The sequence below is a fragment of the Argopecten irradians genome, chromosome 7 (assembly GCF_041381155.1).
Source record: "Argopecten irradians isolate NY chromosome 7, Ai_NY, whole genome shotgun sequence".
Lineage (NCBI taxonomy): Eukaryota > Metazoa > Mollusca > Bivalvia > Pectinida > Pectinidae > Argopecten > Argopecten irradians.
The window spans coordinates 20,194,637-20,217,093 of record NC_091140.1 but is presented as its reverse complement, the minus strand read 5'-3'; the positions used below and the strand labels follow the sequence as shown (position 1 = coordinate 20,217,093).

The window sequence follows — 22,457 nt, the reverse complement described above, 5'->3', positions numbered from 1 at the left end:
TCGGTCATTGTTGTACATTTTCTGAAGAGGAGATGACACTGTGTGAAATGTAGACAGTCTTCAAGGGGGCATGTGCCTCAGGGAAATGCGATATTTATTTCCCCTGAGGGAGATACAATGTTTCAACTTATCCCATAAACATGAGGTATGATAATTTCAAATTGGTCATCAGAGACATAATTGTGATAATAGGTGTGTCCATTTTCAACATTATCACATTGTTCAGTGACGGAGCCTGAATTATCAGGTTATTTGATCATGATAATGCTCTCTGTTGAAAACCTACCCAATATTATCACCATGGAGAATAGTTGTAGTGATGGCTTAAACATTAATGTTCATAGCAGGCCAATTATAATTGTCCACATGTATTGTTTTAAATATATATAGATTATATTTTTTTCGTTCTTATCAGAGATTTTTCAGTTGTTCTTGTCTAGATCTATATTGAAATTAAAAGTACATTGCGATTCGAGGTCAATTGACAGAGAAGTATGTGTTACTTCTGGAGATCAAATTTCTTATCTTCTATATAAATGTTTGAAATTTTTTACAAGTGTCAATAAATAGAACATTCCTTCATAAGGCAAGAAAAAAGGCAAACATTTCAATATTGAACCAAGATTTTAGCTTATACATAGTGTTTAATATAGTCTCTGTCACTCAGCTAATGGATCATGCTTCTTTGGTTCTGTTTGTAGAGTTGTAGTTTTGGGGCAGTTGACAGAACTAATTTGTATTTTTTCTGTTCTTGTACATGTAATAATATTTGTAGATTTACAGAATTGTTTGAGCTTTGCTCGTCTAAAGCTCTCCATCCTATAAGCTACTTATGTGTAATGGATGTGACAAAAACTATCTAACTATGCCATTAAATACTAATCAATACACTGTTATCTAGGTATCTATAGTTACAATGTCACACTAGCTAAGCTAAGGTGCTGTAAAATGTTAAATCTAGGTATATATAGTTACAGTGTCACACTAGCTGAGCTAAGGTGCTGTAAAATGTTAAATCTAGGTATCTATAGTTACAGTATCACACTAGCTAAGCTAAGGTCCTGTAAAATGTTAAATCTAGGTATCTATAGTTACAGTGTCACACTAGCTAAGCTAAGGTCCTGTAAAATGTTAAATCTAGGTATATATAGTTACAGTGTCACACTAGCTGAGCTAAGGTGCTGTAAAATGTTAAATCTAGGTATCTATAGTTACAGTGTCACACTAGCTGAGCTAAGGTCCTGTAAAATGTTAAATCTAGGTATCTATAGTTACAGTGTCACACTAGCTAAGCTAAGGTCCTGTAAAATGTTAAATCTAGGTATCTCTAGTTACAGTGTCACACTAGCTAAGCTAAGGTCCTGTAAAATGTTAAATCTAGGTACCTATAGTTACAGTGTCACACTAGCTAAGCTAAGGTCCTGTAAAATGTTAAATCTAGGTATCTATAGTTACAGTGTCACACTAGCTGAGCTAAGGTCCTGTAAAATGTTAAATCTAGGTATCTCTAGTTACAGTGTCACACTAGCTGGGCTAAGGTCCTGTAAAATGTTAAATCTAGGTATCTATAGTTACAGTGTCACACTAGCTAGGCTAAGGTGCTGTAAAATGTTAAATCTAGGTATCTATAGTTACAGTGTCACACTAGCTGGGCTAAGGTGCTGTAAAATGTTAAATCTAGGTATCTATAGTTACAGTGTCACACTAGCTAAGCTAAGGTGCTGTAAAATGTTAAATCTAGGTATCTATAGTTACAGTGTCACACTAGCTGAGCTAAGGTACTGTAAAATGTTAAATCTAGGTATCTCTAGTTACAGTGTCACACTAGCTGAGCTAAGGTGCTGTAAAATGTTAAATCTAGGTATCTGGTATAGTACTGTTACAGTGTCACACTAGCTAAGCTAAGGTGCTGTAAAATGTTAAATCTAGGTATCTATAGTTACAGTGTCACACTAGCTGGGCTAAGGTGCTGTAAAATGTTAAATCTAGGTACCTATAGTTACAGTGTCACACTAGCTAAGCTAAGGTAATCTAGGTACCTATAGTTACAGTGTCACACTAGCTGAGCTAAGGTGCTGTAAAATGTTAAATCTAGGTACCTATAGTTACAGTGTCACACTAGCTAAGCTAAGGTGCTGTAAAATGTTAAATCTAGGTATCTATAGTTACAGTGTCACACTAGCTGAGCTAAGGTGCTGTAAAATGTTAAATCTAGGTATCTATAGTTACAGTGTCACACTAGCTGAGCTAAGGTCCTGTAAAATGTTAAATCTAGGTATCTATAGTTACAGTGTCACACTAGCTAAGCTAAGGTCCTGTAAAATGTTAAATCTAGGTATATATAGTTACAGTGTCACACTAGCTGAGCTAAGGTGCTGTAAAATGTTAAATCTAGGTATCTATAGTTACAGTGTCACACTAGCTGAGCTAAGGTGCTGTAAAATGTTAAATCTAGGTATCTATAGTTACAGTGTCACACTAGCTGGGCTAAGGTGCTGTAAAATGTTAAATCTAGGTACCTATAGTTACAGTGTCACACTAGCTAAGCTAAGGTGCTGTAAAATGTTAAATCTAGGTACCTATAGTTACAGTGTCACACTAGCTGAGCTAAGGTGCTGTAAAATGTTAAATCTAGGTACCTATAGTTACAGTGTCACACTAGCTGAGCTAAGGTGCTGTAAAATGTTAAATCTAGGTATCTATAGTTACAGTGTCACACTAGCTGAGCTAAGGTGCTGTAAAATGTTAAATCTAGGTATTATAGTTACAGTGTCACACTAGCTGGGCTAAGGTGCTGTAAAATGTTAAATCTAGGTACCTATAGTTACAGTGTCACACTAGCTAAGCTAAGGTGCTGTAAAATGTTAAATCTAGGTACCTATAGTTACAGTGTCACACTAGCTGAGCTAAGGTGCTGTAAAATGTTAAATCTAGGTACCTATAGTTACAGTGTCACACTAGCTGAGCTAAGGTGCTGTAAAATGTTAAATCTAGGTATCTATAGTTACAGTGTCACACTAGCTGGGCTAAGGTGCTGTAAAATGTTAAATCTAGGTATCTATAGTTACAATGTCACACTAGCTAGGCTAAGGTGCTGTAAAATGTTAAATCTAGGTATCTCTAGTTACAGTGTCACACTAGCTGAGCTAAAGTGCTGTAAAATCACACTAGTTAAATGCTGTAAAATGTTAAATCTAGGTATCTATAGTTACAGTGTCACACTAGCTGAGCTAAAGTGCTGTAAAATGTTAACCCAAGACTAGTGCAATAACATAGAGTATACTACATAAGTATACACAATACAACTGATAATTGACTGTGTCACTAACCAGAGAATTGACAATGTAACCAGCCAAATAATTGATGTTTCAACCATTCCATTAATTGACAGTGTAACCAGCAAAATAATTGACACGTTAACAACCAAATAATTGACAGTGTAACCAGTACATAATTGACAGTGTAACCAGTACATAATTGACAGTGTAACCAGTACATAATTGACACTATAACTAGCAAATAATTGACACTGTAACCAGCCAAATAATTGACAGTGTATCCAGTACATAATTGACACTGTAACCAGCACATAATTGACAGTGTAACCAGCTAAATAATTGACAGTGTAACCAGCCAAATAATTGACAGTGTAACCAACCAGTTAATTGACAGTGTAACCAGCCAAATAATTGACAGTGTAACCACCCAAATAATTGAGAATGTAACCACCCAAATAATTGAGAATGTAACCAACAAAATAATTGACAATGTAACCAACCGATAATTGACAATGTAACCAACCAAATAATTGACAGTGTAACCAACCAAATAATTGACACTGTAACCAACCAGAAAATTAACACTGTAACCAACCAAATAATTGACAGTGTAACCAACCAAATATTTGAGAATGTAACCAACCAAATAATTGACACTGTAACCAACCAAATAATTGAAACTGTAACCAACCGATAATTGACAATGTAACCAACCAAATATTTGAGAATGTAACCAACCAGAAAATTGACAGTGTAACCAACCAGTTAATTGACAATGTAACCAACCGATAATTGACAATGTAACCAACCAAATAATTGACAGTGTAACCAACCAGAAAATTAACACCGTAACCAACCAAATAATTGACAGTGTAACCAACCAGAAAATTAACACCGTAACCAACCAAATAATTGACAGTGTAACCAACCAAATAATTGACACTGTAAACAACCAGAAAATTAACACTGTAACCAACCAAATAATTGACACTGTAACCAACCAAATAAATGAGAATGTAACCAACCAAATAATTGACACTGTAACCATTCAAATAATTAACAATGTAACCAGCCAAATAATTGACAATATAACCAACCAAATGAATGATGTTTCAACCATTCAATCAATTGACAGTGTAACAAGCAAAATTATTGACACGTTAACAACCAAATAATTGACAGTGTAACTAGCCAAATAATTGACAGTTTAACTAGCCAAATAAGTGACAGTGTAGCCAACCAAATATTTGACAATGTAACAAGCCAAATAATTGACAGTGTAGCCAACCAATTAATTGATAGTGTAACTTACCAAATAATTGATAGTGTAACTTACCAAATAATTGATAGTGTAACTAACCTTATAATTGACAGTGTAACCAACCAGTTAATTGACAGTGTAACCAGTCAAATAATTGAGAATGTGACCAACCAAATAATTGACACTGTAACCAACCAAAACATTGACAGTGTAGCCGACCAAATTATTGACACTGTAACCAACCAAATAATTGACAATTTAACCAACCAGAAATTGACACTGTAACCAACCAAATATTTGAGAATGTAACCAATCAAATAATTGAGAATGTAACCTACCAAATAATTGATGTTTCAACCATTCATAATTTACAATGTAACCAGCCAAATAATTGACAATATAACCAACCAAATAAATGATGTTTCAACCATTCAATCAATTAACAGTGTAATAAGCAAAATTATTGACACGTTAACAACCAAATAATTGATAGTGTAACTAACCTTATAATTGACAATGTAACCAGCAAATAATTGATAATGCTACCAACAAATAATTGGCAGTGTAACCAGCCAAATAATTGATAGTGTAACTAACCTTATAATTGACAATGTAACCAGCAAATAATTGATAATGCTACCAACAAATAATTGGCAGTGTAACCAGCCAAATAATTGACAGTGTAACCAACCAGATAATTGACACTGTAACCAACCAGATAATTGACAGTGTAACCAGCAAGTAATTGATAATGTAACCAGCAAATAATTGACAGTGTAACCAACCAAATAATTGACAGCGTAACCAACCAGATAATTGACAGCGTAACCAACCAGATAATTGACAGTGTAACCAGCCAAATAATTGATAGTGTAACTCCAAAATTGCTAGACAATACGTGTCAATATATAAATGACAGTACAAGTCACTTTATAATTGTATAATCAATTTATTGACAGCAAATAAATGGCTGTAGTACATCATTTGACAGAATACAGGCTTTTGATTGGCTATCAAACTACTGAACCTGTTATGGCTGACTTGCGAGGGCACTATTGCCTCACCCATGTTAGTATTGTCTTTTGATGTGATAGCAATATACATCTACTTTATTTATGCTATATAAAAGTTACTTGGTTAAATTGACTAACTCACTACTTTTTTCCAAAACCCTCGCTAAGCTGTGTGTTAGTCTTTCGAACTAGCACACCCCTGGAAGCTCGCACACAACCAGACTCGGCTATTTCCGTTTAACCAATCAGATTTGAGATGGGCGGGACTTGTTTCCGATCACGCCATCAGTTGTTAGGTGAGGTAACAATTGGGCGGAGCTAGTTTCTGATCACGCCATCTCTATTGATGTACTCAGACGACTTTAGTATCGATCAGAAACTGTTACTGAACACGTCGTCATGTTTATCTTGTAAGTGAGAGGCTTGTGAAAAATGCAATGGGGTCAGAGGACAATACCTTTTATATCTATATGTACGTACAGTTGTTATGTATATATTTAGGCTACCTGTAAGTGATTAACGTTTCGGAATTTCAACAATACTTGTATATAAACAAAGTAAATAAGGGGGCTTATAGAACCAAATTAATTGCACAAATTAAGCCATCTACTAATTTGTGAAAGCAATCAAATAATGAAATAAAGAAATGTACACAGCTTTCATATTTTCATGAAAATTAAGGCTTCAAATAGGGATAGGGGCACTTACTAGGTCGAATACAGTAATATACAACAAAGTAGTGAAAAACAGTAATCCTTAATGTATGTGCTAGATATCACAATAAATGAATGTTAGAAAACTACAACATAATGTTGAACTAACCTGTTGATGCTTTATTTACAGGAAGTAAATGAGTTGGTGCAGAAAGTGTCGGGGTCGGACCAGCCGGTGCCTCTGTGGGGCGGGGAGGAGACCACACCTAAGGAACCAGAGCAGTCTCTCCTATACTCACTGCTGTTCAGGTTCAAGGTAGGGCTGTTGTTCTTTGAGATGATTACACTGTAAATAAAAGATTTCATTTCTCTTGGAAGATCTTCTGAGTTATCTCCCCTAGCTGAATGAACCAGACACAGTAGGTTCTTTGACAGGGAGTGGGGTGATTGGTTAGCCCATTTAGTATAAAGTACCTAGATGGAGTGTTCCACAAGATAATATTTTGGGATTGGCTTCACTAAGGTAGTACTTGAACGGACAATAACTATTACTAGGAGATACACAACACATGCATGCCACAGTCTTCTAATTAGAAAGCAAACTCATTTAGTACACGTATTCATGTTACATTCATATCACTAGCAGATACACAACACATGCATGCCACAGTCTTCTAATTAGAAAGCAAACTCATTTAGTACATGTATTCATGTTACATTCATATCACTAGGAGATACACAACACATGCATGCCACAGTCTTCTAATTAGAAAGCAAACTCATTTAGTACACGTATTCATGTTACATTCATATCACTAGCAGATACACAACACATGCATGCCACAGTCTTCTAATTAGAAAGCAAACTCATTTAGTACACGTATTCATGTTACATTCATATCACTAGCAGATACACAACACATGCATGCCACAGTCTTCTAATTAGAAAGCAAACTAATTTAGTACACGTATTCATGTTACATTCATATCACTAGCAGATACATAACACATGCATGCCACAGTCTTCTAATTAGAAAGCAAACTCATTTAGTACACGTATTCATGTTACATTCATATCACTAGGAGATACACAACACATGCATGCCACAGTCTTCTAATTAGAAAGCAAACTCATTTAGTACACGTATTCTTGTTACATTCATATCACTAGGAGATACACAACACATGCATGCCACAGCCTTCTAATTAGAAAGCAAACTCATTTAGTACACGTATTCATGTTACATTCATATCACTAGCAGATACACAACACATGCATGCCACAGCCTTCTAATTAGAAAGCAAACTCATTTAGTACATGTATTCATGTTACATTCATATCACTGGGAGATACACAACACATGCATGCCACAGCCTTCTAATTAGAAAGCAAACTCATTTAGTACACGTATTCATGTTACATTCATATCACTGGGTGATACACAACACATGCATGCCACAGTCTTCTAATTAGAAAGCAAACTCATTTAGTACACGTATTCATGTTACATTCATATCACTGGGAGATACACAACACATGCATGCCACAGCCTTCTAATTAGAAAGCAAACTCATTTAGTACAGGTATTCATGTTACATTCATATCACTAGGAGATACACAACACATGCATGCCACAGTCTTCTAATTAGAAAGCAAACTCATTTAGTACATGTATTCATGTTACATTCATATCACTAGGAGATACACAACACATGCATGCCACAGTCTTCTAATTAGAAAGCAAACTCATTTAGTACATGTATTCATGTTACATTCATATCACTAGCAGATACACAACACATGCATGCCACAGTCTTCTAATTAGAAAGCAAACTCACTTAGTACACATATTCATGTTACATTCATATCACTAGGAGATACACAACACATGCATGCCACAGTCTTCTAATTAGAAAGCAAACTCATTTAGTACATGTATTCATGTTACATTCATATCACTAGCAGATACACAACACATGCATGCCACAGTCTTCTAATTAGAAAGCAAACTCATTTAGTACAGGTATTCATGTTACATTCATATCACTAGCAGATACACAACACATGCATGCCACAGTCTTCTAATTAGAAAGCAAACTCATTTAGTACAGGTATTCATGTTACATTCATATCACTAGCAGATACACAACACATGCATGCCACAGTCTTCTAATTAGAAAGCAAACTCATTTAGTACACGTATTCATGTTACATTCATATCACTAGGAGATACATAACACATGCATGCCACAGTCTTCTAATTAGAAAGCAAACTCATTTAGTACATGTATTCATTTTACATTCATATCACTAGGAGATACACAACACATGCATGCCACAGCCTTCTAATTAGAAAGCAAACTCATTTAGTACATGTATTCATTTTACATTCATATCACTAGGAGATACACAACACATGCATGCCACAGCCTTCTAATTAGAAAGCAAACTCATTTAGTACAGGTATTCATGTTACATTCATATCACTAGGAGATACACAACACATGCATGCCACAGTCTTCTAATTAGAAAGCAAACTCATTTAGTACATGTATTCATGTTACATTCATATCACTAGGAGATACACAACACATGCATGCCACAGCCTTCTAATTAGAAAGCAAACTCATTTAGTACACGTATTCATGTTACATTCATATCACTAGGAGATACACAACACATGCATGCCACAGTCTTCTAATTAGAAAGCAAACTACACAACACATGCATGCCACAGTCTTCTAATTAGAAAGCAAACTCATTTAGTACATGTATTCATGTTACGTTCATGGGATTATCTCTTCTTTAATTACCATAGGTATGGGTATGGATATAAGGCAAAAAATAAGCCACATCATCTAAAATTGCATGAAAACACTATCTCGTTTTGAAACACTTCTTGTTTAGATATTAAGCACTTTCTATATAGATCCAATGAAATGTTGTCAATAATTTGCCATATGTCCTATGTCTTGAGTTGAAGCAGTATTTAGATAATGATAAATAAATGTGCTGATCAGAAAAAATTCCATGGTTTTCAGGGTATCCAGATCACGGCTACCACACCTACCTCTAGTGCAGTACAGCTGGAAACTGGAGCCGTTGACCTGGAAATCTCCAACCGTGTCCAGAGGGTGTCATGTGACACCAGAACGGACCAATCAGGTACATACAGGTTATCATACATTGGTGTTAAATGGCGTTTTATTAAGCGAACTTATTCTACCATAAAAGTTTAGTTTTGTCACTTTGAAATATTGAGACTAAATTAGAATATAACAGTTGTTAATGTCTATTGTTTTACATGAACAATTTAGTAACCTCAAGCAGGGCTTGAACCTGTGGCCCCCGAAACCTAGCAGCCTGTTCTAGCAATTGAGCTACCTGGTCAGTGATGATCAACCCAGTCTAGTCCCACTACACTTCCGCATGACCCCAGGAGTCATGAATAGTGATTAATGTGAGGCACACTCTCAAAAGGTTGTTTACACATCCTTGGAACCAAAAAAGGTCGTTTACACATCCTTGGAACCAAAAAAGGTCGTTTACACATCCTTGGAACCAAAAAAGGTTGTTTACACATCCTTGGAACCAAAAAAGGTTGTTTACACATCCTTGGAACCAAAAAAGGTTGTTTACACATCCTTGGAACCAAAAAAGGTCGTTTACACATCCTTGGAACCAAAAAGGGTCGTTTACACATCCTTGGAACCAAAAAAGGTCATTTACACATCCTTGGAACCAAAAAAGGTCGTTTACACATCCTTGGAACCAAAAAAGGTTGTTTACACATCCTTGGAACCAAAAAATGTTGTTTACACATCCTTGGAACCAAAAAAGGTTGTTTACACATCCTTGGAACCAAATGATGTTCTGTCATCTGAATGGGACTTTAATTGCAGTACCTTGAGATATTTCGGTGTAGCTAGGTGGTTACAAAGCCACAGATAGATTATTTTAATCAGAATGATAAAGTTATTAGGATGCAAGAATTTTAGGGCTATGGTGACTGAGTGCCATACACAATTACCACAAGCTCTCCACCTCTAGCTAGGTTTCGACTTGAAATGCCATGTGGCGCAGAAGCCAGGCAATGACTGCTGTTCAGCATTTTTTCTCTGGGTACTCTGGCTTTTTTTCTATCTCCTAAACTTGGGATATTCTTAAACAACATTGGCTGTTGATATGATGTTATTCCAATCAAACCATACCTTAAATTTGCAGGTCATCCAGATATTCAGAAAGTTTTCCTACGTGCCCAGATAGATCTGAACCTAGCCTTAGGACAACTACTAAAGGTCAGTACAAGTTGTGTGTCAAGTAGCTCATGACATGGTTTTCATTGAAATTTCTTATAAATATGTCATGGCTTACATTAAGCGTTTTACCATAGTTTAATTAGGCTTTTCAGAAGTGTTTTGTGCAATTCAATTGCAATATATACCTTGATACATTTCATAATTATGACATATTTTATTATTAATTTAAAAGACATCATAAGTTTAAATTTTTGCAAAAAAATGAAACATTTGAGAAAAGTTACCATTAAAGTTGTCAGTGTTTTTGATTTGTACATAATGTACTTTTATTATTTTCTCAATTTTATTCTTGGAGCAGTGGCATTTTAATATTGAGGGATTTTTTTCCTATATTTGACAGAATCCACTGTTTGAGGAGGCTGAAGCTGAGTTTCAGACAATGGCATTCTTCAAGACAAAGATTGGTATACGTAATGCCTTACAGGTAAATTTTGTACACTTACAGGTAGATGGTGTAGTCTTTTCACAGTTGACATGAATATTTTGTGAAAAATATGGCGTTATGCTCTCAAACACATGACTTCACAATGAATACCTATCCACAAGGGCAGATAACTCTGTAAAATGCAATTCAGAATATATAAATCTGTAAGATACAGTGGAATATTTATACTTTGAAGTATTATGTGACATAAATATTACAGAAGGTTAAACTTATAGGCAAGAATTTACCCATTAGACAATGTTTTGGAAGAGGAAAGTTTGTGGAAGTTTTTAGCATTCTGATAAATTGTAATTTTATTTGAAAATGTTTCAAAATTTATGTTAGAAATGGACACAGTCATATAATATAGACAAATTATAAACTTAGCTGATATAAGCATATGTTTAATGTGTATTATATACATGTACAGTATATAAGATTAATCCAATTGTAGCTTACAGCACTTTTGCAGGACAGTGTGTAACTTGTATATATTAATTATTCATAATTATTTATCAATGTCTTGTATATATATATAATGTGTAATGAGTTGTGTTTTTAAGGATGAGATGATCGCTGGTGTTTCTATGGATCAGGAAGCTTTACTTATCACTGTCACTCGTCCTATTGTCCTGTATATAATGTGTAATGAGTTGTGTAATTTGGTTTTAAGTGGATCAGGAAGCTATACTTATCACTGTCACTTGTCCTATTGTCCTGTATATATAATGTGTAATGAGCTGTGTAATTTGGTTTTTAAGGATGAGATGATCACTGGTGTTTCTATGGATCAGGAAGCTTTACTTATCACTGTCACTCGTCCTATTGTCCTGTATATATAATGTGTAATGAGTTGTGTAATTTGGTTTTAAGGATGAGATGATCACTGTTGTTTCTATGGATCAGGAAGCTTTACTGATCACTGTCACTCGTCCTATTGTCCTGTATATAATGTGTAATGAGTTGTGTAATTTGTTTTTAAGGATGAGATGATCACTGGTGTTTCTATGGATCAGGAAGCTTTACTGATCACTGTCACTCGACCTATTGTCCTGGCACATCCACTGGCCTTCGACAAAGGTATGTTATTACAACTGTTTCAGCACATCTTTTGTTTCCTTGAAGAACATACATAGAGTAAAACCTCTATAAAGTTTTGAGAAAGTTTGCTAAAAGGCCTTTTGGTCAGTGAATCAAAATGTCCTCCAGTTTTGCCTCTGTATATATGTTATGATTTCAAATGTTATCTATTTTTTATAATTTCTAATTCTTGTGTGTTTGTTTCCCAGCTGTTCTTGTTTGGCTGAACTACAAGAATGCTTATGAGTATTGGACAGAACAGAGGATGGCACTGAACACTGAGGTCAATATACATTTGTATTGTACAGGATTGAATTTTTGGAAAACCTGTGATATTTATAGATACAAAAAAGGTTTATGTCAAAATGAGTCTGCTCTCTGTTAAATAGTGAATTACAGGTAAAACTTTCAGATGTGTTCATTGTTAGTAATACCTTTAGGCATAGTTACGACCATTACAGGTTTTGTTTTCTGATGATTTTTCCTTTTGTAGATTTTCTGTTTTTGGTGATGATTTGATAGAAAATGTATAAGCCTTGTCAGAAGTTTTATACTTGAATAATGTTAATTTGATTAAAAATACAAGCAAATCAAATATACATAACTGTGAATTTGTCATAAAATACATGTACTGACAAACTAAATGAGATATTGAGTGTTATCTGTTTCCACCTGTAGGTACAAAGAGCGACCCGCCAGGTGATGGATAGGCTGCCACAGTTTTCCTCGTCCAGCCCGGCGGCTTTCAGTACCCTCTTCCTACAGTTAACGGTGACAGACATCGGGATCTGTGTCCCTGTGGCACCCACAGCTCACCAGGTAAACAGTTGTGTTGTTAAGATTTATCTGTAGCCCACCTTCATCAAATGGTAGGCTATTCAAATCACATTTCATCTGTGGTCTGTCATTTGTCCATCCTTCCAGCTTTTAACAATTCCTGAACCTTTAACCATTTTCTGATTTAGATCATTCTTTAGTAGGTGCAAAGATCCCACTGGGATCTCTTGTAAATTACCTACGTAAGATTATTCATAAAGGAAAGTTAAGATAATGCATTTCTTAGAAAATCTCATGTACCTGAGTTCACACATTCATTTTGGTTTATACAATCACTCAAGATTCTGCAATCAGGATCACTCACATTGGGTATATGAGCCATCCAGATATTGCTGAAAATAGATTAAGCACTAAACATGGACAAAAGGTCATAATAGATTCTTAAAACATATATCTAAATATCTTAGATAAAGTTTGTCTGTTCCTACTTCCACAAAAGGCCAAGACCTCCTGTCTGATTGCTTCAAATTTACAAATGATCCACGATATCGAGAATTATGGGTACAGATAATGTGTATATAAAAGAAGCTTTTTGCATGCAGACATCATTACGCGAAACCAATGGTACACTTTGTTAAGCATGAATTAAATTATATGAAATATATATAAGACGTTGATACTGTATATTCCCTTGTAGCCCAACCCTCACCCTAATCGATTCCTGGACTGTGAGCCTGGAGCAGCACTAGTCCTCACCATCAAAAGTACTCAGATCTCAGCCTGCTCTTCAGGTTCTCTGGTCAGCAAGGGAAAGTTCCAGGGTAAGTACTTAGCCTGCTCCTCAGGTTCTCTGGTCAGCAAGGGAAAGTTCCAGGGTAAGTACTTAGCCTGCTCCTCAGGTTCTCTGGTCAGCAAGGGAAAGTTCCAGGGTAAGTACTTAGCCTGCTCCTCAGGTTCTCTGGTCAGCAAGGGAAAGTTCCAGGGTAAGTACTTAGCCTGCTCTTCAGGTTCTCTGGTCAGCAATGGAAAGTTCCAGGGTAAGTACTTAGCCTGCTCCTCTGGTTCTCTGGTCAGTAAGGGAAAGTTCCAGGGTAAGTACTTAGTCTGCTCCTCAGGTTCTCTGGTCAGCAAGGGAAAGTTCCAGGGTAAGTACTTAGCCTGCTCCTCAGGTTCTCTGGTCAGCAATGGAAAGTTCCAGGGTAAGTACTTAGCCTGCTCCTCAGGTTCTCTGGTCAGCAAGGGAAAGTTCCAGGGTAAGTACTTAGTCTGCTCTTCAGGTTCTCAGGTCAGCAATGAAAAGTTCCAGGGTAAGTACTTAGTCTGCTCTTCAGGTTGTCTGGTCAGGAGTGGAAAGTTCCAGGGTAAGTACTTAGCCTGCTCCTCAGGTTCTCTGGTCAGCAAGGGAAAGTTCCAGGGTAAGTACTTAGCCTGCTCCTCAGGTTCTCTGGTCAGCAATGGAAAGTTCCAGGGTAAGTACTTAGCCTGCTCCTCAGGTTCTCTGGTCAGCAAGGGAAAGTGCTAGGGTAAGTACTTAGCCTGCTCCTCAGGTTCTCTGGTCAGCAAGGGAAAGTTCTAAGGTAAGTACTTAGCCTGCTCCTCAGGTTCTCTGGTCAGCAATGGAAAGTTCCAGGGTAAGTACTTAGCCTGCTCCTCAGGTTCTCTGGTCAGCAAGGGAAAGTTCCAGGGTAAGTACTTAGTCTGCTCTTCAGGTTCTCAGGTCAGCAATGAAAAGTTCCAGGGTAAGTACTTAGTCTGCTCTTCAGGTTGTCTGGTCAGGAGTGGAAAGTTCCAGGGTAAGTACTTAGCCTGCTCCTCAGGTTCTCTGGTCAGCAAGGGAAAGTTCCAGGGTAAGTACTTAGCCTGTTCCTCAGGTTCTCTGGTCAGCATTGGAAAGTTCCAGGGTAAGTACATAGCCTGCTCCTCAGGTTCTCTGGTCAGCAAGGGAAAGTTCCAGGGTAAGTACTTAGCCTGCTCCTCAGGTTCTCTGGTCAGCAAGGGAAAGTTCTAAGGTAAGTACTTAGCCTGCTCCTCAGGTTCTCTGGTCAGCAAGGGAAAGTTCCAGGGTAAGTACTTAGCCTGCTCCCCGGGTCTCTGGTCAGCAAGGGAAAGTTCCAGGGTAAGTACTCAGCCTGCTCCTCAGGTTCTCTGGTCAGCAAGGGAAAGTTCCAGGGTAAGTACTTAGCCTGCTCTTCAGGTTCTCTGATCAGCAAGGGAAAGTTCCAGGATAAGTACTCAGCCTGCTCTTCAGGTTCTCTGGTCAGCAATGGAAAGTTCCAGGGTAAGTACTTAGCCTGCTCCTCTGGTTCTCTGGTCAGTAAGGGAAAGATCCAGGGTAAGTACTTAGTCTGTTCCTCAGGTTCTCTGGTCAGCAAGGGAAAGTTCTAAGGTAAGTACTTAGCCTGCTCCTCAGGTTCTCTGGTCAGCAAGGGAAAGTTCCAGGGTAAGTACTTAGCCTGCTCCTCAGGTTCTCTGGCCAGCAAGGGAAAGTTCCAGGGTAAGTACTTAGCCTGCTCCTCAGGTTCTCTGGTCAGCAAGGGAAAGTTCCAGGGTAAGTACTAAGCCTGCTCCTCAGGTTCTCTGGTCAGCAAGGGAAAGTTCCAGGGTAAGTACTTAGCCTGCTCCTCAGGTTCTCTGGTCAGCAAGGGAAAGTTCTAAGGTAAGTACCTAGTCTCCAGCTCCTTCATCAGTGAGAGCAAGTTTCAGACCCATCATTATCTCTAAGGCTCCCTAGTGTCAGCAAGGACAATTTTTTGGGCAAGTACTTGGCCAGCATCTCAGCTCCTTGTCTGTCAGCTAAGGCTAGTTCTGGGGCAAGTTGCAGCGCAGTTGCAAGGCAATTTTAGTCATGTAAGCAAATGCAAGTTTGAATCTTCTATGACAATGAATTATGTCTGTTACAACATGTATTGGTCTAAAGTACATGTACATTTGCCTGATATGCATATTAAACATAAGAATAATTTTTTGACAGACTTTTGCCTGCGGCTTGCGACCGACTTTGAGACCTCCTGGGATGACTGGAAGCCTAACAACCCTGATGATTCTGTAATGAATGCCTGTGTGGTTCCTGAGGGTACATATGAGGTCTGTTCTCGTACCATCAACAAACTCCTCTCAGGTCAGTAGCATGTAGAGGACATCCTCTCATCAGTAGAATTGGTAATGATGGCAGATGATGTTTCTTTGTTGTCAATCTTATCGTAACAGAATGATTTCTGTCTGCAAAGAATATATTTTGCCATTCTTTTTACAGGTGTAGGTGATAGGGCTTTGGTGTAATTTGTAAAATAAAAGCTTTTGGAATGATAGAATCCTAGATGGGTATATGAAGTAGGTAAGAATATCTTGATGCGAGTGGAATATTTTTCCACTATAATGACACAACGAGGATACTGAAATGCTTCCTAAGAAAAATCTTCGGTTTTTAGAAATTCTAAATATCTACTGTTTATTTTTGATGGCAGAACCCAACAGTAATGCAAAATGGATCCTGAACGTTCGATGGGAGATGCAGGGTATAGATGTACACCTGGATACTAACATTGGCAAGCGATTATCTGCCCTCGGCAATACACTGACCGCCCTAGCAGGAGACCCAGACGAGGAATCATCCGAGGAAAGTTTCCCTGATGGAATGGACTCCCTTTTCTCACCATCCAACGATCCGGAGATTGAGGTTACTCGTAGACCCAGTACCCTGATGGACACCCTACCAGAGTTTGTGTATGACACGTCACTGGATCCTAAACTACGCTTCAGGCTCATCGAGAAAGAGATGAATGAACAAGCTAAAATAGTCCAGGACCTTAAGTAAGTCACCATTCACCTAATCTGACTTAACTATAACATCAGTATTACAAAAAACACCTCAGGTCATCATGTATTATAGTCCTTGACCATCATTGAAGTCAAATTTGATATTAAAAAGATCAAGGCATTCTAACATTAATTTTGTTAAAATTGGAAAAAAAAATTTAACCATTGGAAATTGAATTTTTGATACTATATCTGTTCAGTTGAAATCAGGTTGACATTGGCCTTATTTGAAGGTCATACAGCAACATTGACCCTCTGTGAAGGTCGTGCGGCAACATTGACCCTCTTTGAAGGTCATGCAGCAATCATTGTGTTATTTGTCACCTCAATAAAGCTAGGAATCCTTTGTTTTATAGACAACTTGGTGCCAGTTTAGCTACAGTAGAGAGTGAGTCTAAGAAACTAGAGGAACTCAAAGGCATAGTGTTCCAGGACTTCAGACGTGAAGTTCTCAACAAACTCAAGAAACAGAGCGAGAGTCGGGTATGTTGTACTGCTCTATACATACACATCTTCAATCTCTTTATCTGGTAAGGTTGTAACCTAACATAAATTTGTCATCATTTTTGTCATTTGATCGATGAAAACAGCACATGTTTCTTTTGTAGACATCTGCCCTGAAAGACCAGTTAGGAATCGGAAACCGATCTTCACATTATAGGTCCAAATCTTACGGAGGTCCAGTAGGGCGTGACAGGAAAGGGTAGGTCAAATGAAGGTCACAGTGGGACTTATAGAAAAAGTGGCACAGGATGGGATGCAATGAAAATCAAAATTGATTCATAGACTGCAGATGTTTTTGCTTTTTGGGTTTTATATCATCTTATGTAATGTATGTGAACTTAAATATTCTTAAAGAAGGAAAAATTACAGATAACAAGAAAAGGAGAGGGGGAAATGGTGTTAAAAGGGAAAAATTAATGAAAAATGAAAGTTTTCTGTGGTAACATAATGATATGTTATATTTGACTGACAGACACATGGACCTAGATAAGCTGGCTTCCTATAATCAGGATCTGACACACAATCGAGGAGCTTCTGTTGACTGGAGTCGCACTCTCCCTACTACCAAAGTACAGTTTGGGGGTACAGCCACATGTACATATTCCCTCCCTGAGTAAGTGTTGAACCTACATCAATTTTACTGCTATGTACAAATTTAAAAAATTACCATAAAACATTCAGATGTTTTACACTTTCAATTACCAAGAAAAAAATTAATTACATCTCACAACTTTGCTTAAAGTTATGAATTGAAAAGAATGGAAGAGATTTCTTTGAAGAATATTTAAACTGGCTACAGATATAAATACTAAACCTTTCTACTTCAGTATATGTATCAATTGCACAATTTTTGTACAATTGGCCAGAAATGCTAAAATTTTTATACATAATTCATATCTTTATAATGTTTGCAATTAATTCAGGTACTAGAATTAATGGATGCATTCATTGTACTTGGTAATATGTTGTATTGTAGAACTCCCGAGTCCTTGTCGTCCGTGGAGTCGTCTCCCCTGTATAGAGGGTACCTGAAGAGTAGCCCAACCCACTCTGGTAAGAGGATCTGGATGTCTAGGGGCAGCTCGTCTGGTTCAAACTCGAGTGACTCTCTCTCCGATCCAGATGATTATTCTAATAGAGCTACGAATAACAGAGATTCTGGGACAGTCTTTGTTGATTCTGAGTAAGTTTTGCCTTCTGTTTAAGTACAGCTTTGTAGAATAAGAAAGAAAAGTATAAATATTTTGAGGATAAAAAAAAAAAACCTGTAGGACTTTCAGTCACAATGTAATTATGCTAATAGGATATTCAATCATTGACAGCAAGTACAAGGTAATTATTAGGTGAAGCTCTAAAGACTATGAATGGGACTGATAATTAATTGAAAACTTAAAATTTTAAAATCAGCATTATTTACTTGTAACTTGAACAGACTAGTAATTTTAAACAAAATTCATGAAAATGCTCATCAGCTGTTTGAATGATATTGATTGTATGAGATTTGAAAAGGGAATGTTTATTTCCTGTATATGTACAATGTATGTTTACAGACAACCAGGGACATCTCTGGCTGAGGACGCTGTGACCTTCAAATCTGACACATCAAACCCCAGTTTGGGAAGTTCTGGCTCGAAACCTTCCACTTCTGCTGAGCCAAGCATCGACTTTGAGCTGGATATCAAAGTGTTTATTGACAGTGGGAAATGTGTTCTTTATCCAAAGGAATCTAAGGAAGATGAACTTAAAAAGTATATTAACTTCATAAATTGTCACATATCATTGATTTGCCAATATGTTCATTGTGATTGTTTCTTCGCATCCCCATATTCCTTTATATAGTTAATATACAATGTACTTTATATACATGTTAGTAGCCTTTTCCTTTCATATAACCACTCGGTTCCGCGGTGGCCGAGTGGTTAAGATGTGCCGACATATTACCACAAGCCCTCCACCTCTGGGATGCGGGTTCGAATCCCATGTGGGGCAGTTGCCAGGTACTGACCGCTGACCGGTGGTTTTTCTCCGGGTACTCCGGCTTTCCTCCACCAACAAACCTGGCACGTCCTTACATGACCCTGGCTGTTAATAGGACGTAAAACTAAACAAACAAACAAACCTTTCATATATTGTACAGAATACATTGTTTATCACAACCTGTAAAGAAACACAGCAGTTATCAGATAGAAAAATGGTCTTGTTTTAATATGATCAGTCCCATGTTCTGTTGTTTGTGACATCATACAGTCACTACTTACAAGCTCTGGAAGATGGAACTAGGCATAATCATACCCAAATTACACTTATTTTGTTATCACTTAGCCCTCATATCATTTGTACATTTGGCTATAGGACTGTTTATATATCCATATTTACCAACTTGAATAATATCTTACCTAATGTTTGTACCATGTGAAGTGCAAGTAACATTACCATTGAAATATGTACATTTACAGTGTCATCTTTCTTTACAAAAACAAAAAATATCAAATGAATTGCAAAATGTGTTTCATTTACCATGTCACTATAATGTAACCTTTGACCTACTTTTACCTTGTACAGACACTTGAAGAGAGAGAAAACCCCTACACCAGACACACCCTCCTCCCCCGCCAGTAAGAGGCGTGGCAAAAGGCAGGAGACCCCGCCTCCTCCCACCTTTGGGAAGAAGGCTGAGAAGGAACAGAAACAGAATCAGATCGAGAACACCATTTTCTTTGTACCTAGTGTGGATGTCAAGGTTAGTCTTGTATTGTTTTTAGCCCATAGGATAAATACTTCAGAAATCTACATTTGTAGAAATGTAATTGATGTTATGGTCTTAATACAGTCTGAAGAATCCTTTGGTGAAAGGAAATCATCTTCCCAAATTCTTTGCAGACCCTCTTTTTCTGTATGAAAAAAGGTTTGAAGCATTCTTAGGTAAAAGTTCTGTCAATTTTGTTTGAATTGTTGATCTGGTTCCTATGAAACTGGAGAGATTTTGAAAAAAAAAAAACCAAGAGATGACAAATGACTTTGATATATATGACACATATGTCAGATGACAGATTTAAGGTCCTTATAACATTTTGATGAATATGACACATATATCAAATGACAGATTTAAGGTCCTTATAACATTTTGATGAATATGACACATATATCAGATGACAGATTTAAGGTCATTATAACACTGATAAATATGACACATATATCAGATGACAGATTTAAGGTCCTTATAACATTTTGATAAATATGACACATATATCAGATGACAGATTTAAGGTCCTTATAACACTGATAAATATGACACATATATCAGATGACAGATTTAAAGTCCTTATAACACTTTGATAAATATGACACATATCAGATGACAGATTTAAGTTCCTTATAACACTTTGATAAATATGACACATATATCAGATGACAGATTTAAGGTCCTTATAACACTGATAAATATGACACATACATCAGATGACAGATTTAAGGTCCTTATAACACTGATAAATATGACACATATATCAGATGACAGATTTAAGGTCCTTATAACATTTAGATAAATATGACACATATATCAGATGACAGATTTAAGGTCCTTATAACATTTAGATAAATATGACACATATATCAGAAGACAGATTTAAGGTCCTTATAACATTTTGATAAATATGACACATATATCAGATGACAGATTTAAGGTCCTTATAACACTGATAAACATGACACATATATCAGATGACAGATTTAAGGTCCTTATAACACTGATAAATATGACACATATATCAGATGACAGATTTAAGGTCCATATAACACTGATAAATATGACACATATTACAGATTTAAGGTCCTTATAACACTTTGATAAATATGACACATATATCAGATGACATATTTAAGGTCCTTATAACACTGATAAATATGACACATATATCAGATGACAGATTTAAAGTCCTTATAACACTTTGATAAATATGACACATATCAGATGACAGATTTAAGGTCCTTATAACACTGATAAATATGACTCATATATCAGATGACAGATTTAAGGTCCTTATAACATTTTGATAAATATGACACATATATCAGATGACAGATTTAAGGTCCTTATAACACTTTGATGATGTTATAGGTGCATTACAACTCCAAAACTAGCGGCGGTGGATCAGATGGTCTGAATGACTCAACTCGGGGAACACCGGGGTCACAGGGTCAACAAGGGTCACAAGGGTCACAGCCTCAGGCCACAGAGGAATCACCAGGGGAGGAGGTACAAGTAGTGATGATGAGAAAAGGTCCCCACGGCCCGTACCCTAAACTTGTGACCACTGATAGTGTGGAGAGTAAGGAAAGTTTGACATCAGGATATACCTCGAAGAGAGCCAACTTTAAACGGGCAAACTTGTATGCTTGGATTTCTCTGTCTTCATTACCAGAGGTAAGATGGTCTTCATATAACATAATTAGAAAACAATAAATCATTGCTGTTACTGGTGTTCAGTTTGACTCTCATAAAAACTGATGCCTCGGTACTTTACTCTTTCACATACACATATTCCGTAATCCAGCAATCCCACTGACCTGGAGATATGTAATTAATTTATGATTTGATTTGACGATTTCTACAGGAAATGGTGATCAGTCCATGTCTATTGGACTTCCTGGAACAGGCCCTGGAACCTCTTCCGATCGGAAACAGCACCACTCAGTCACAACCCAGCAAGAAAAGTAAGTTAAAAACATAATTATATGACAGCCTGGTTATCAGAAAGAGCATTTGATAATGAATTTATATATATGCAAATTAGATGAAAATAACAATGACGCGAAATATTGTTTACAAGAAAATAACAGTGAAGTACAGTGGGCTGTTTGGACAGATATATACCACACCTCTGTCTCTGTTTCGTTATTGTTTTCTGGACATTGGTGAAGCTTAATTTTTTTGTTACAGCGGAGATCATCGAGAACATGTTGAATATAGACCTGGATGGCTCGTACAACTCCCTCTACGCCACGGCGAGTCACTATTCCTTCCCTGTAGATGTGGTCGTGTTTATCCGAGTGGACCCTTCCATCATCCGGTTTAACTGTCTGCCAGTATCACGAGTGGAATGTCTGCTCCAGGTGCCCTCTTTGGAGCTGGTTTTCTCTAGTAAAGGAAATGATACTGAGATCTCACATACAGAAGGTAAGCCTAGAAATCATACTGATATCTAAACATCTTATCTATCCAACTTTGACTGGAATGTTTCTCAAACTCTTGCTGCATTTCACCTTCTTTTTGATCTTCTTATTAGGCACCCAACATGAAATACAGATGGGATAGAGTAGGGGAGGTATATA

At 37.0% G+C, this 22,457-nt stretch overlaps 1 protein-coding gene across 1 annotated transcript in view; it reads left to right on the top strand.

The window, feature by feature from the left end:
- LOC138327806 (bridge-like lipid transfer protein family member 1) overlaps positions 1-22,457 on the top strand; it is an 83,463-nt gene that overhangs the window by 41,307 nt on the left and 19,699 nt on the right. Inside the window, exons 33-51 of the mRNA XM_069274193.1 lie at positions 6,396-6,521; positions 9,248-9,371; positions 10,431-10,504; positions 10,866-10,949; positions 11,933-12,029; positions 12,239-12,312; positions 12,708-12,848; positions 13,504-13,627; positions 15,778-15,924; positions 16,271-16,616; positions 16,979-17,105; positions 17,231-17,325; positions 17,599-17,739; positions 18,103-18,309; positions 18,677-18,874; positions 19,689-19,866; positions 21,244-21,549; positions 21,740-21,839; positions 22,066-22,302. Of these exons, the coding sequence (XP_069130294.1) occupies positions 6,396-6,521; positions 9,248-9,371; positions 10,431-10,504; positions 10,866-10,949; positions 11,933-12,029; positions 12,239-12,312; positions 12,708-12,848; positions 13,504-13,627; positions 15,778-15,924; positions 16,271-16,616; positions 16,979-17,105; positions 17,231-17,325; positions 17,599-17,739; positions 18,103-18,309; positions 18,677-18,874; positions 19,689-19,866; positions 21,244-21,549; positions 21,740-21,839; positions 22,066-22,302 (2,926 nt within the window). The remainder of the gene's footprint in view (positions 1-6,395; positions 6,522-9,247; positions 9,372-10,430; positions 10,505-10,865; positions 10,950-11,932; positions 12,030-12,238; positions 12,313-12,707; positions 12,849-13,503; positions 13,628-15,777; positions 15,925-16,270; positions 16,617-16,978; positions 17,106-17,230; positions 17,326-17,598; positions 17,740-18,102; positions 18,310-18,676; positions 18,875-19,688; positions 19,867-21,243; positions 21,550-21,739; positions 21,840-22,065; positions 22,303-22,457) is intronic.